Genomic DNA, 14634 nt, shown 5'->3' on the forward strand with positions numbered 1-14634 from the left:
CGGTCTAATGGCTTCTAGGTACCGCTGGAACCACAAGTTCTCAGCAGAGTTCTGCACAGATTTAGAAGGACACATCAACCTTGTTTGAACACGTCCGCGTTATCCCCCCGGAAATCAAAAGGTAGTGTGGTGATTAGAGCTGCTGCCTTCCACTCGAAGGAACCAGGTTCAAATGCCACCTCCTGCTGAAGTACCCCTCCTGAGCAAGGTATTTACCCTGATTACTCCAGTAAAAACTACCTAGTAGGTTAAATAGGTCAATCACCGTAACTGAACATTGTAAGTAAGACTGGAATGTGAGTATCACACCTATGCAAAAGGTGTCAGAAACGTAACTGGCAAATTAGATATGAATCAAATCAGAAGATATTAGATTTTAATCGACATAAGGAAGGGAAGCTATTTACAGCTCCAATTCAGAACTGGATATGAATCGAATCAGATAATAGATTTGAACTGAAATAAGGAAAAGGAAGCTGTTTACAGCTCTAATTCAGAAGTTAGATATGAATCAAATCAGATATTTGATTTTAATTGAAATGAGGAAAGTGAACTAGTTACACCTCCAATTCAGAAGAATTAGATATGAATCAAATGATATCAGATGTGAATCAAAATGAGGAAAGGGAAGCTATTTACAGCGTCAATTCGGATGATGAAAGTTAAACATACAGCTTTCTGGGTCGAGGGGCTCTGATGCGGCATCTCAGCTGCAACAGGCCAACGAGAAGAAATGCTGAATCACTGTCTAATCTGCATAACCAAATACACCTTATGATTTTGGGGTTAATGCCTTACTTCGTCTCCTTAATGGACATGGTAAACATTTGTCATGGAGTTCAGCCACTTGAACCATGGCTAAATCCCTGCTGCCTGGTTAAATAATTAGTCAGCTGTGCTCCAGACCATCCTGGACCACCCTTTAAAAGTGTCATTTACTCAACCTGCAGAGTCACGCAACAGCTCAGGCGTTGTAAAGAACCCTGCGACGCACGATGAAAGTCATCAACCTCGTACGTATTCCGAAACAGGAACACAGGTCAACATCTGATCGCCTGTCTTTCTACTTATTTATAAACAATCTAGAGCATAAAAGCAGAAAGTTTCTTAATACTGTAATTACTAAAAATAAACTGATTTTCAGTTGAGATGTATTTTTTTTTTATACTCTAACTCATCGTTCTATAAGTAAATCTTTGGTCACTCTTTCTGACAGGGTCCAGACCCTTCTCTGGTGTATCGACCCCATTTAGAAAAGGAGGATGGAAAAGACAGAGCAGAGTACAGGAACTTTGAGGTAAGGCTCATGATCAAAGAGCTGCTCGAACAGCTGCAGGAATGGGTGCTTTTAGCATTTGTTTAAATACCAACTATTTGGCAGAGTGGGGACCTTATCGACAGAGTCTACAGCACCTATAAGATGATGCACACCAACCAGACGCTGGACTTTGTCAAAGAGAAGGTCAGTGTTTCTCCACATACTGAGTAAAGTCCTCAACATTGTGTGACAGTGTGTAGCACTAGCTTCGACTGTCAATTCCATCTTCCCGTTGATGTTTGAGGGAACCTTTGGTGTCTCCTGATCTCCCCATGCAGCACGTCACGTGGACCGATTGCAACCACACCCGGATGACCATGATGGAGAGCATCGAAGCCTTAAACCAGCTGGTGGACGAGTCAGACCCCGATGTGGACTTCCCCAACTCCTACCACGCCTTCCAGACAGCTGAGGGGATCCGCCAGGAGCACCCAGACAAAGGTGACACCGTGACTTTCAAAGTGCTGCCAATTGCACGGATCAGTGACGTTTTTGTTGACATCTAGATCTACATTTAGTGCAAAAACACAATCCAAACAGCTACAGATGAAATTGAGACTCATGGTTTTACAAATACTTGAGAACCAAGGACCATTGTGTTCAGCATCAAATACCCCGTTTTCCTCGCTGCACGCAGACTGGTTCCAGTTGGTGGGACTCATCCATGACATTGGGAAGATCATGGCACTATGGGGAGAACCTCAGGTTAGTAGGCGGGCCTGGTGATGAGAGAAACCCATCTTTAGTTGCACAGGGTTGGTCTTGACCTCAGTTCTCCCAGGTGTTTCATGACATCATTGACTGAAAATCACTGAAAGATGCATGTTGATGAGCTAATGACTCTGCTATATTATCAATGTGTCTTCAGACTCATATTTACATGCAGCTTTACTACATGTAGGGAGTTGTTTCTTCATGAGCAAACTGTAGATATGTCTCTCCCAGTGGGCTGTGGTGGGGGACACATTCCCAGTGGGCTGCAGGTTCCAGAGCTCCATCGTCTTCAGAGACACCACATTTGTGGACAACCCTGATGACAAGAACCCGTGCTACAAGTACGGTCAAACTCCGCTACAATTATACATTTGTCTAATAGAAGAAAATCTGCCGGGTGCCAGTGAAAGGTGCAAAGAAAATGAAGTTCGCTTGTTTGTGAGGACTCACCCAATGAAATTGTCCTGTTTGATGAAGCGAGTTTTGTGGATTTAAAAAAAAAAAAAAAAAAAATTATATCTCAGTTTGCTCATTGGGGCATCTTCTAAAATTGATACTATTCTATAGACACCATACACACACACACACACACACACACACACACAAACTGCTTGTCCCAAGTTGCGACAAACTGGAGCCTAACCTGGCAACAGAGGGGGTGAGGGGACATGCCCCAGACGGGGCACCAGTCCACTGCAAGGGACCCCAGGGCAGGACTTGAACCCCAGATCCACCAGAGAGCAGGACCTGGCTAAACCCACTGCGCCACCACACTGTCTTTCTATACACTATTCATTATTTAAATAAACAAAGTCCCCTAATCTTAAATGCTGACAATTATGTCCATCAAGAATGTTTTTTGAGAGGAAACTCAAATCATGTTTTAAATGAAGACAGACTTACTTATATTCAGACACATGTATATAAAAATGGGAATATCGCACCTCCATATCTACATTGAACAGGTTAACCGGTAAACTCATTTTTCTGCCTTCTTCCAGCACAAAATATGGAATATACAAGGCCAAGTGTGGCCTGGACAACGTCTTCATGTCATGGGGCCATGACGGTAAGTCCCCCCCAACAGCAGAAGCCGACAGCTGAGAATTGGAGTGGTGGTGGATTCCATCCAAAAGCTTAATCGCACAAAAGCACTGCAGGTTTAGGTACTAAAAAAAGTTCAAGCTTCAACCCTTGATGAACACAGCTGGCAGAATCTAAGGTTCCAGGTTTTACTACTTCTCAACTTCCCTCCTAGAATACATGTACAGAGTGATGAAGTTCAATAACTGCCCCATTCCAGAGGAGGTGAGTAAAGTTTTCACCTATAGGTGCCCAGGATGGCCTTGCAGGGCACAGAGGCACTCAAACCGGTGCTCCTCTCCCATCCTCCCCATCACAGGGGCTTTACATGCTACGCTTCCACTCCTTCTACCCCTGGCACTGCCATGGAGACTACATGCACCTCTGCAATGACAAGGACTTGCAAATGCTGCCCTGGGTCAAGGAGTTCAAGTGCGTATCAAGTCCAAGCTGCCAAATGATCAGAACCCAGTATTTTATACCCAAAGCCCCACCGTAAGATTGACCTAGAGGTGTACTTGTGTGTTTACTTGAGCCCTAAATGCTCCTTTTTCTGACTTCTTTACAGCAAGTTTGACCTTTACACCAAAACCACACACCTCCCTGATGTGGAGGAACTGAAGCCCTACTACCAGTCTCTCATCGACAAATACTGTCCAGGGGAACTGTGCTGGTGACGAGCAGGGTGTCGAAAGAAATTTTTCAAGAATTCTTTCCCAAGCATCACCTCTTCATATCCATTTTGCACTAAAAGAAATAACATGGTCTAAATTTCAACATAATATAATCATTTGTAATGGTTGCTCAAGTGCAATCGCTTGTATGTACCAAGGATACATTATATCATCATACCTAAAGCCATTTTACTCAGCAAATCCACTGCCCACAGTACCTTCAGTCAGTTTGCTATGATGTTCTCTGAAGGAATTCTCTCAGGTATAATGGTATATTTGTATTTTTGTACATGTCTAAACATATTGTGAGAAAATAGTCAACTTTATTCCAATACCATTACCGTTTCATTTCAGAGAAAAGGGTATTGCTAGTATAAATTAAAAACAAAATTAAAATAACATCCTTGGTACAAAAGTAAAATGTCAGCATTAAGATTACCCAACAGGTTTCCTCCCCCGCAGTAATGAAAAGGTCATAGAATAGTATCAATGGTAATAGAAAAGGAAAAAAAAAAAAAAAAAAAAAAAAAAGTGACCTGTTGGACATGATATAGATTTACCATAAAACTCACCATCAGCAAAACAGAAGAGTTCCAGGGGTTAGACTTCAAGAAAAAGCAGACTATTTTTGCCATATCCCTCATTGGAACCCTCCTGAAAGGGTGATGAAGTGTGGTGCAGATTTGCTATAAACTGCTGCGCTCACCACTGCATAAAATCAGTGACAAAGAAGATCACAGGTGGCACATTCACAAATGTAACTTCTGTAAGCTCATGAATGTTTAACATTACTGGAGAAATGGATGTTACTATAACACAATGTGAAAAATACTTGAAAATCTTTATTATAATTTGAAAGCAAACATTAAAAAAAGCATTGTTATTTTGTTTTCTTTGATGTAAGGAGAATCTTTGGGTCAGACAAGCAGAAGACATTCCTTCTTTGCAAAAAGAGAATTGGAAAGCTTAAAAGAATCATTACCAAGCCACGAGATGTCAGGATAAAAATAACCTGGGCAGAAACTACACCACAGAAATCAATGACGGGACCACGATTAACCAGGCTACATTCTCTGTGAGTTTGTAACATGCCTTAAGACTCCACAAAACACATAAAACATTACAAGAAAAATCAGATGGTTTTTCGTTTGGGGACGTTCAACGTGTCTGTGGATGTGTGGTTGAATCCATCTGCAGTTACGCTTTCTACAGGTGAGTGAGCGAATAACCGAGAGGCACTCATACTATGATGGCCTGGAAAGAGGTCAGCTAAATCAAAGTGGTTAAACAAGCATTTCTAGGACATCCTGATAACCATTAAACACTGACCTGTTAAGGAACTCAGCAATATTTCAATATGCCACCTCCTAAAAGGAACATAATCATCAGGCAGCTTATGTTGAACAGGCATAGATCACAAAACAAGAAAGGCAGAAATAAGCTGCCCATCATAATTAAGACTGATGCTAATGGAAATGTCATTACATCATAAGAAATCCCAACCTGACATTTACAGTATTTTGTGGTGATTTCATAATATATATATATGCAATAGATATTAAACAGGCAAAGGAAAAAAAGGCATCAGTTCCCCAAAGCAGCATTAATACATTTCTCCCACTTAAGGAAAAACCACAGAGATTATACCTTTTAACCATTTTAAAATGGAACTACTGCAAAAAGCCTTCATACTTTCAGCAAATACATTCCCACTCTTTCAGTAGCTGCTTGTTTAGGTGCAGATATTGGTTATTGGTCAACAGCATATTTAACAGTTAGGACCATTTCTGGTTTCAAGTTTTAAATCTTTAGTTGCAGAGGATTTAAATAAACTTCAGACCTGCATTGCATCCTACGCAACTAAAACGTTGTTCAAGCCTTCACTCTGTTTTCCATTGACAATACACACAAAGCATGATACCAGTACTATTTTCTAGAGAAATCAAAACAACTACACCAAGTATGGTTGCTTCAATAGCAGTCACTTCCATTTTACCACAGTACAGTGCAACTAGGAACTGTTGTGTTTGGTGTACCCTGGTACCATTCTGTTACTAGTGTTGAAAAGGTACTGCAAGAGCTATAGGTACTTCTCCCAAAAAAAAAAAAAAAAAAAAAAAACACACACCACTTCCAGCTGAAAATCTTTTTCAAATACAAGGGGGTAAATTCTACTATTGTTCTGTGTCAGCACAAATTAAAATTATATTCACGTCATGCCTGATGGTATCCTGCTTGTCAGCCAACACATAAAACACACTCGACCTAAACAGTCAACGAATGATATCACTTCAGCACAGAAAGCCTGAAGCTTCCAAAAATCAGATGCACACGTTTACAGAAAGTTACATACTTCAAACGAATACAAAGATGAGAAAAGCTATTGAAGAGAAACTAGTTTGCTGTAAAAGCAAGGCAGTGATAGTTTATGTTGTGAATGTGTGAATTACCGCATGAGGTGACACTGCAAGCTGGATGTCACCGATAGTTTAAACCCCCCCCCCACACACCTTTAAGCCAAATCAAACGGCAAATGTCCAAAACTTTTTTAAAAGTATTAAAAAAAAAAAAAAAAAAAAAAAAAAAGTGTGACAGACTTCAACATGCACCACCACAAATATATACGAAACAGGCAGGATTTGCATGGACTGAACTTTCACACCAGGAAATGAGCCATGAAGGGAAAAACTACAAAAACTGGATGGAGGGCTGTTTTCATCTTTGAAAACTGAATTTAACCATGAGGCTTATCCCCTTTTCCCTGAATATAAAGTATACCACCAAATAAATAAGTGACTTAAATACAACTCAGCCACCAATTCACTTTAAGTGCTTTGGTTGCATTAACCTCACAAAAAATATAACCCAAGCATAGAATAGCAAAGGTTGCATGGTGCTTTCAGGAATGTTTAGCTGAGCTAACAAGAAGAACAGAAACAAAGGCAGGCACATTTCTGAGAAGGCAGAATTAGGCAGAGCGTAATGGCACTTGGGAACAGCGTATCTTCTGCTGTCAGGTGAAGGAGGGTGGGGATCAAATCACTTTCTTTTCCAGACTCTCCTGTCAGCATCAGTAGATCTCTCCTCAGAGACCTTGGACCCCCCTTGGATGGATGCAGGCTCTTCCCTCTTCTTCCCCTGGTCCTTCTTCTCCAAGCCAGTCCCTGGGGAGTCTTTGGCCTTCCTCTTGGTCTCAGCAGGGGCAGCCCTGGGCTTGCTGGCCCTAGGGGCCCTGGAGCAGAATGTTTTTAGCAGACAAATGGCAGCCCCTGTGCAGAAGAGGGTCCAAAGCACCAGGGGCCCAGAGAGAGGCTGGATGTAGGCACGCAGCAGCCTCAAGGCATCAGGGATTGGACCATCTGGACTTCGTTCTACTGGACTGTTGTCCTTTACAACCCAGGACAAACAGCACAACTCAATCCAATTGTTACCTTTCACATTTGACCCAACAACCCAAAGCCAAAAATCACACTGTCTTAAGAAAATAAAACATAAGAGCCTTGAGGCCCATTACCTTGATGCCATGTTGCCAGAGCAGACTTTCCAGGGTGGAGTCTCCCAGACTAACGGTGGGGAAGAACTCCTCAACATACTGCCTCCGCCACCATCGCTTGGGGTGGGACCTGCAACCAGTGCATTGTATCGCAAGTATAGAACAGCAGCATGACACCCTACTTTTTACATTTCAGTTCCTGGCTTTCACAATCATAAGGAATTTGTTAACACACATTTAACTTTGGTTCAGTGAAAGATTCAAGTTTGTCCAGGGAAGCTGCAACTTGACCCCTTAAAGTTGCCCGCCTTTACATGAAACATGGCGTGGTCCTCACCCATCTTTGTTGGCCTTAGTGAACCAGTACTTGTACAGGTGAGCCCTGATATATGCTGGAGGCTGCTGGCTGAAAGGATATTTAGATTTGTCCACCTGGATCAGGTCGATCACTGCGAGAAGGGAAGCCAGGCATCAGTATCCACAGGACACCCACATTCCCTGCTACACAAGCCCCAACCTCCCTCACTCTCCACCCCACTCACCATCCTTGCTGCCCTGCAACAGCCGATGCACCAGAGTAGAGAACCAGGGGCTTTGGGAGTGCGAGCCCAGGGCAGCAAACCACATCTGCCAGTCCAGCCTTGGCTGGTGGGGGACTACGACAGGTGGAGGGCCACTAACGTTGCCTGGTTTGTACATGAATTCAATCTCCTGCGAGAGGGACACCAAAGATGATCAAATCTTACTGTGGATTTTAGTCAAAAGGTAGCAAAGTATGCAGTGATCCATTCTGTGTCTGTCTCTCTCTCTCTCTCTCTCTCACACACACACACACACACACACACACACACACACCATGCTGGATAAAGCCTAACTATCCAGTGCTTCCCAAAACAAAATTAAGATCACTGTGCCCTGTGCTGTACAAGCAACTGTGTTTTACAAACCCTTATGAAAAGCTGCTCTCACCATCCAGTTGACCTTGTCCATGCTGCCCTCAATCACCACCTCTGGACGACCGCCCACCCCGGTCATCCGCCTGAAGAGACCGTAGGAGTTTACCACCTGGTAGCGGTCCACCATTTCGTATGCCTTCCGCACGCCAGGCCAGATGTTGCTGTGAGTATCATACTCAATGAAGGTGTAGGGAACCTAAAGATGAACATTTACATTTAATTTAGATTTACCACAATAAAAGAAAACTGTTGTAAACCTAAATTAAGAAATATAGTTTAATGCTAACACACAAGAGGAACAGTGTAAAGGATTTAGTACTACATGGGAAGTCAAAAATGCATAGTAATTGTGAGTGTGATGCAAATTTATGATGCTCTAGGATCATTTATTTAGCAGACTTTATTGAAAGTGACTTCCAATGGACTATTTAGTGTTATCAGTCCACACACATTCACCAAAGTAACTTACCCTGCTAAATATACTACTTACAATGGGTCGCTAATCCATACATCAGAGTAACGCACTCTGTCACTCAGAGTATGGGTGAACATGAACACCATGTCTTTGAAATATGGGAAGAAACCAGAGCACCCGGAGGAAACCGACACAGACATGGGGAGAACATGCAAACTCCACACAGACTTGAGTGGGGATCAAACCCATGTCCTCTTGCACCACCCAGATGCTGTGAGACAGCAGCGCTACTCACTGAGCCACCCATCATGAGGGAAGAAGATCAAAAAGAAATACATTTTGAGATTAATCTTGAAAAGGTTTTAGTTGTGTCGTGAGACAGGAGGAGTTCATTCCTCCACAGTGGACCTGAAAAAGGGCCTACAGACTTGTTGTTTTAGACCTCTTGTGTGTGGAGCCACCAAGAGGCCATGAGTCTAAGTGCATAGCAGTCTTGCTCAGGTATAAACTGATCAGGTCTTGAAGATATCAGGATGCAGATCCTTTAACCACCTTGTAGGCTGTAACCAGCCTACTATACGCATTACTATATGTAACCGCAGTAAGGGGAGAGGACTCACCAGGCTGATGGCAAAGATACCAGTGGCAGCTGTGACAAATACAGCCAACTGGACAATGGCCCAGAGTTTCCAGAAGAATCCACGCACACAAGCACACCTGAGAAAAACAAGGAGCAAGGACAATGACGTGTAATTACTAAAAGACGGTATACCACAAATAACACATTGATAGGGTATATGGCGTTACGACTTGCAATGAGAATTGTATGAGATTTTGGTGTAAACTAAGATTGATGCGGAGAAACTTGACCCAGATAAGACCGTACATACTTGAACATGGCTATGACGACCTCCCAGGTAAGAGAGAGAACTCCAATCCAAATGCTGGGCAATGTGACCATCTTCAGAAAGTGATTAAACTGATGGTAGGTGAATGCTTAAAAAAAAATAAAAAAAAAATTTTACCATTTTAAAAATCAGTAAAATACAAAGTGAATAAAAACAGGTTCTTTATGGTCAAAAAGGTCAGATGCTTCAAAAAGTCTAATGGAAAAAGAGTACTTCTCACTGCCCTGTACAAACCTGTTTTAGATGACATACTCTTTGTCTCCCAGTCAACTTCAAGTTCAAAATACAACCTGGTCCCATAGATAATGAGCACATACACTCCCAACTCAATTAGCAAGGCTGCCCACGAGATAATGGCTTGAGGCCAACCTGTTGAAAACAAGAAAACTAAGCACAAATTACAGAACAAGTCACAGAACAAAACCCTGGTGCAATTTAAAACATGTATACACCAAAACCACCAGAGACAATAACATTTTTATGAGACAATTCATATTTTATCAACGAGAGTAAATTTTCCTTCTGAACAGAACGATGAAATTATAAACTAACGCACTACCAACAATAACAACGTAATGACAAACACTTGTCTTACTTCCATGTGATGTGTTTGTTCATATTAAAAACATGCCCCCCTGAAAATAGCTGTGGGCCATATCTAACTCTCCTGATGCTGAAGTTTGTTGAGGGAGATGCGAGAGTTCATACTTTTGCCCTTTTTCTTCTTGCCGTGTCCAAACCAAGAGCCAACCTGGTCGTCATCCAACAAGGAGAAGCACAAGATGATCGTGATGAGGTTGAAGAAATTGTAGTTCCCCGTCAGTATAATAAGAACCTGCAGCAGAACCTATGGACATGGTGGCAAGTGTGCAGGTGAGTCAAACACTCCTGTCCAAGTGACACATTTACAACAAAGATCAGAAAGTTAAGCAGTTTTCTCACACCTGCAAGTAGAAGGCAGTGAGCCTCAAGCACCTGATGGGTGCGAAGAAGAGGAAGGGCACGGCTATCTCGATGACGAAGGTGCCTACGACACTAAGTTTCTGGAACCACTGGGGCAGCTGGTGAGCATACCAGGCCAAAGGTGTGGGGATGCACTGGGTCTCGTAGTGATAGGTCAGAGCTGCAGAGGCATGGGGGTTTTAGTCATATCAGTCAAAGTGTAATCACAGTAGCCAAAGCACTAGTGCCATAATGACAAGTAACCAGTCTCTGACTGTGAAACAGTGGAGGCACAGAGATGATTAATCCACCAATCTTTCCTTCACTATGGGACCTAAGACTACAGTGAGAACAACAGAAAAACTGGTGATGTAAAAGTAATTCCTTTACAGAAAATAAATGCATCATATTTAATGAAACATGAAGGTCACATTGGTAATTCCCACAGGAACCAAACTACAGAACCAAAAAAGGATTTGAAATTCTCACCAGTAAACACTGGCCAAAAGCACTGGCAAATAACCAGCGGCTTTGCAATCACTGCTGAAAAGCTTACATAGCTGATTCATGGCTAGCTCGTACCCGTGAGTCCCCACCAGGTGGGGCAGCGGCTCGTGAGCTTGACCACACCAGAGGCGAACATGAGGCGGAAGAGTAGCCAACGGACAAGCCAGAAGGTGATGTTATCGTGGTACTTGAAAGACGACTTCCACCGGAACAGGTTTAAAGGAGCAATCAGGATAGTCAGGAAGCCGGTTTCTAGCAGAAGGTTGTCCCTAAATATATAGCAAAGTAACTCACATCAAGCAATGTTTCAGAATGCAACAAACAAAAGAAAAAGAATATTTTCAACACGGTAAAGATCTGTCACTTACAAACATAAATAAGGCTCTGTCTTTTAAAGACCTTTAAAAGAGGGGAAAAAAAAATTCAGCTGGTCCAATCCCTGATGCCTTGAGGCTGCTGCGTGGCTACATCTAGCCCCTCTATAAAAATGGTGGTGCAGCAGGTTTGACCGGTGTCTGCTGTGTGGCAGGTTCAAGGTTCGAGTCCTGCTTGAGGTGCCTTGTAATGGATTGGTGTCCCGTCCAGGGTATATCCCCTTCGGCCTTGCACCCTGTGTTTCCGGGATAGGCTCCAGCTCACCGCGACCCCACTCGGGACGAGCGGCTGTTGACATTGGTTGTTTTGTTTGACACACTACTGACTACCCAAAAAAAAAAAAAAAAAAAAAAAAAAGATCCTCAGGCATCACATGCTACCCTACAGTGACACTACATGTCACCCGTGGACACGGCAGCTACACGCCAAAGTACTGACTATTGTGAACGTCGCAATATTTGACTTGCAGATATACCTGACCACAAACTCACTTGCAGACAGTTAAACTAAAGCAGCATCAACTGCGTCTCTGCCTGCAGCAAAACGCTTTTAATAGGATGGGACACTGCTCGATGCGCTCCAATGTGACCTGCTACAATATTCTGGAATTTTCCACAAAGGTCCTGCAGCTTACAGTTCACCGAATTCATCATTTCAGTTAAGTACTTACCACTGAAAGTAAAGAAAGACCTTTCCAACCTGAAAAAAAGAAATCATTTGAAAAACATAACAGAAATAAACAAAATGCTCATGAGCAGCTATGCAGTGATAGTAACAACATGTTACAGTGGACCCTGTTGAAGTTGAGGACAGCAGGCGGCGCAGTTGTTAGAGCCGCTGCCTTACAGGACCCAGTTTCGAATCCCCTGCTACAGCACCCTTGAGCAAGGTACATTTCAGCAGTAAATTACCCAGCTTTATAAATGGAAAAATCACTGTAAGCAGTTTAACAGCAAAAGCTACTTTAGAGGCAAGTCAGTTGAACACGATGTTACTGTTTGCTATCATTACTGACAAACCTGCTATTTATCCTCCTCTGAACAGGAACAGAGAGACTGGATTTCTCTGGAGTTTCAAATAAACGGAGTACCTGGTAGAGGGAAAGGTAGAGAACCCAGAGGCACAAGAACACCATGCTGTCTCGCAGTGGCTGCAGGACCATGGCCCCAAAGGACAGCAATATCCCCAGAAGGCAGATGAGCTCCAAGCCTTGCTGGATGTCCAGGCCCAGCTGTGGGCACAGCCACAGAAGCGTGGGGGTGTCCTGCAGCAGCTCTGCCAGGGGCTTCTCCGTAGGGGTTATGAGCCAGCGCGCCGGCAGGATCCCCTCATTTCCATAGAGACCTGGCGGACACACAGGGGCACAGCCAGAGAATCTCAACGGGGGACAAACAGGCTGGACTTAAAAATAACCCTTAATGAGACCAGTGCACACTTCAGTTTTTTAAAATGCATCAAAACGTACTAGATCACCTGAAGAAAACAATGAAGAAATAAGATAGCAAAGACATTTTGTAGAGATCAACTTCCTGCCATCAAGGTGGAATGAAAGCACGATCTTTTTCAGTTATCTGGCAACGCTTTGGGTCCCATGTGGCTGGGCATTGCTCTCGGTGCGTTTCCCAAAAGCAGTGGCGCCGCGCCCAGCTTCCCACCTTCAGCGGGCACTGATAACGTACCACTGGACAACAGAGACAGGAACACACACACACACACACACACACACACACACACACTGCCAGTTCCTGTCACAGAAACCATAGGTCAACTCAAAAGTGCTTCCTGACGGGGTTCTGCACTCGACAGCCCACTTTCACCAGCTGCCCCTCTCACACAAAAGTGATTTTTGGAGCCCACTTCACTGAAGAGACACAGCACTGTTGGGGTCATGGGAAACAGGCATCCAGTTCCACAAACTGAGGAAACTCAGTGAGATACAGAATATTAATACTCTGGGGAAAAAATAAAAATCGATCTTGACTTGAAACCTGAAGGTTGCTGGATCGATTCCCACTCCTGCTACTAACCTTGCCTTGAGGGACTCACACCAACGGATACAATAAGAATCATGTATACACGCGCGCGTTAATCACTGCAAAGCTAACTATCCGCTACTGTAAGTCCCTTCGGAAGAAGGCTACATAAAAAAAAATATGTTGTATAATATAAACGATGTTTCGGTTGTACACGTGACACTGTGTTCAGACACGACACAGAACAGTGGTACTGTCCTCTTCAGGTCTTGAAGCAGTTGCACACGTTATTTCCGAATAATTCTCTAACGTACATAAAATTCCCATGGATAAAAAAACTAATTAAAAAAAACAATAAGAAGAGAATTTTCACAAGCTCGAACCGAGGGCCATAACGAACGGCGCGCGTCGTCGGCAGGTCTCGCGCCGCCGATGGCCTCGGGCACCGCAGCGCGCGCTTCCCGCCACACGATCCACTGCAGGGCAAAGCTGAGAGCGCTTACTGAACTCTCGTGCCACAGTTACACCCATTTTCACGGGGAAACGGAAGAAGCGAGTTTTTCCCTCAAAGGACACGTTAGCTACACGTTCGCGTTAGCCGAGCGAGCGAGGAGGAACGGGGCGAAACGAGGGAGCCGAGTCAGTGCCACACGCAGACCACCTCAACCTAAGCGGTGCGCACCCTACAACGAAAGGGGATCCCTTACGCTAGCTTTGCTTTTTAAAATTCCAAACAGGAAGTGAAAACGCTGTTGACACAGCCACGACGGGTGGACAAGCATCGGTGGGGAAACGCACGCTTAGTCTAGACACACGGCGCTGCACCCTCCTACCTACCTGGAATCTGAACGTAGAGAGAGACGAAGGCAAACAAGTAAACGACAGACATGCTCCACAGAAACATGTGTCTGGGAAGCCTGATTTCGCCCATTTTTCCGTCAGTTGTAGTCTGTAGAGGTCCGAGACAGGCCGCTTTTGTGCGGGAACAGATGGGACACGTCGCTGGAAAAGGACGCTTCCCTGCATAAGAGACGGCGAGGAGGGAGGGGTGGGGGGCGTGGCTATTTTTAGCCGCTCTACGCATGCGCACACTGTCGTTTTGGCGCGCCGATGAGTTGCGGCGTGGATGGCGCTGCTGCGGCGACGGGGTTGGCGCAAGGCTTGTGTTTATGTTCAGCTGGCGTAAGAAAAAACCAGATGTATAAAAAACGCGGTCTCATGAGTTTTAACAGAAAACTTTGCAGTCATGAGTGCCCCCGTTTTATGTCAGTAAAGA

The 14634-nt window shown here is 43.9% G+C and overlaps 2 protein-coding genes across 2 annotated transcripts; one reads left to right on the forward strand and one right to left on the reverse strand.

Annotated features, from left to right (window-relative positions):
* Positions 1-913: 913 nt before the first annotated feature.
* On the forward strand, positions 914-5910 carry miox (myo-inositol oxygenase). The gene is made up of 10 exons (XM_018765768.2): positions 914-1013; positions 1217-1297; positions 1382-1462; positions 1597-1759; positions 1956-2023; positions 2264-2373; positions 3034-3101; positions 3291-3340; positions 3435-3547; positions 3684-5910. Exons 1-10 carry the CDS (start codon positions 996-998, stop codon positions 3790-3792), a joined length of 861 nt encoding a protein of 286 aa, XP_018621284.1. The 5' UTR covers positions 914-995; the 3' UTR covers positions 3793-5910.
* Positions 5911-6351: 441 nt separating this feature from the next.
* On the reverse strand, positions 6352-14368 carry lmf2a (lipase maturation factor 2a). The gene is made up of 14 exons (XM_018765767.1): positions 14196-14368; positions 12476-12729; positions 12056-12084; positions 11086-11279; positions 10506-10684; positions 10270-10408; positions 9796-9930; positions 9544-9649; positions 9274-9370; positions 8252-8434; positions 7825-7993; positions 7620-7731; positions 7304-7412; positions 6352-7176 (listed from the first exon to the last, which is right to left on the reverse strand). The coding sequence occupies exons 1-14, from the start codon at positions 14287-14289 to the stop codon at positions 6829-6831; spliced, it is 2148 nt and encodes a 715-aa protein (XP_018621283.1). The 5' UTR covers positions 14290-14368; the 3' UTR covers positions 6352-6828.
* Between the last annotated feature and the right edge of the window lie 266 nt (positions 14369-14634).

This window comes from Scleropages formosus, chromosome 5 (assembly GCF_900964775.1).
Source record: "Scleropages formosus chromosome 5, fSclFor1.1, whole genome shotgun sequence".
Taxonomy (NCBI): Eukaryota; Metazoa; Chordata; class Actinopteri; order Osteoglossiformes; family Osteoglossidae; genus Scleropages; species Scleropages formosus.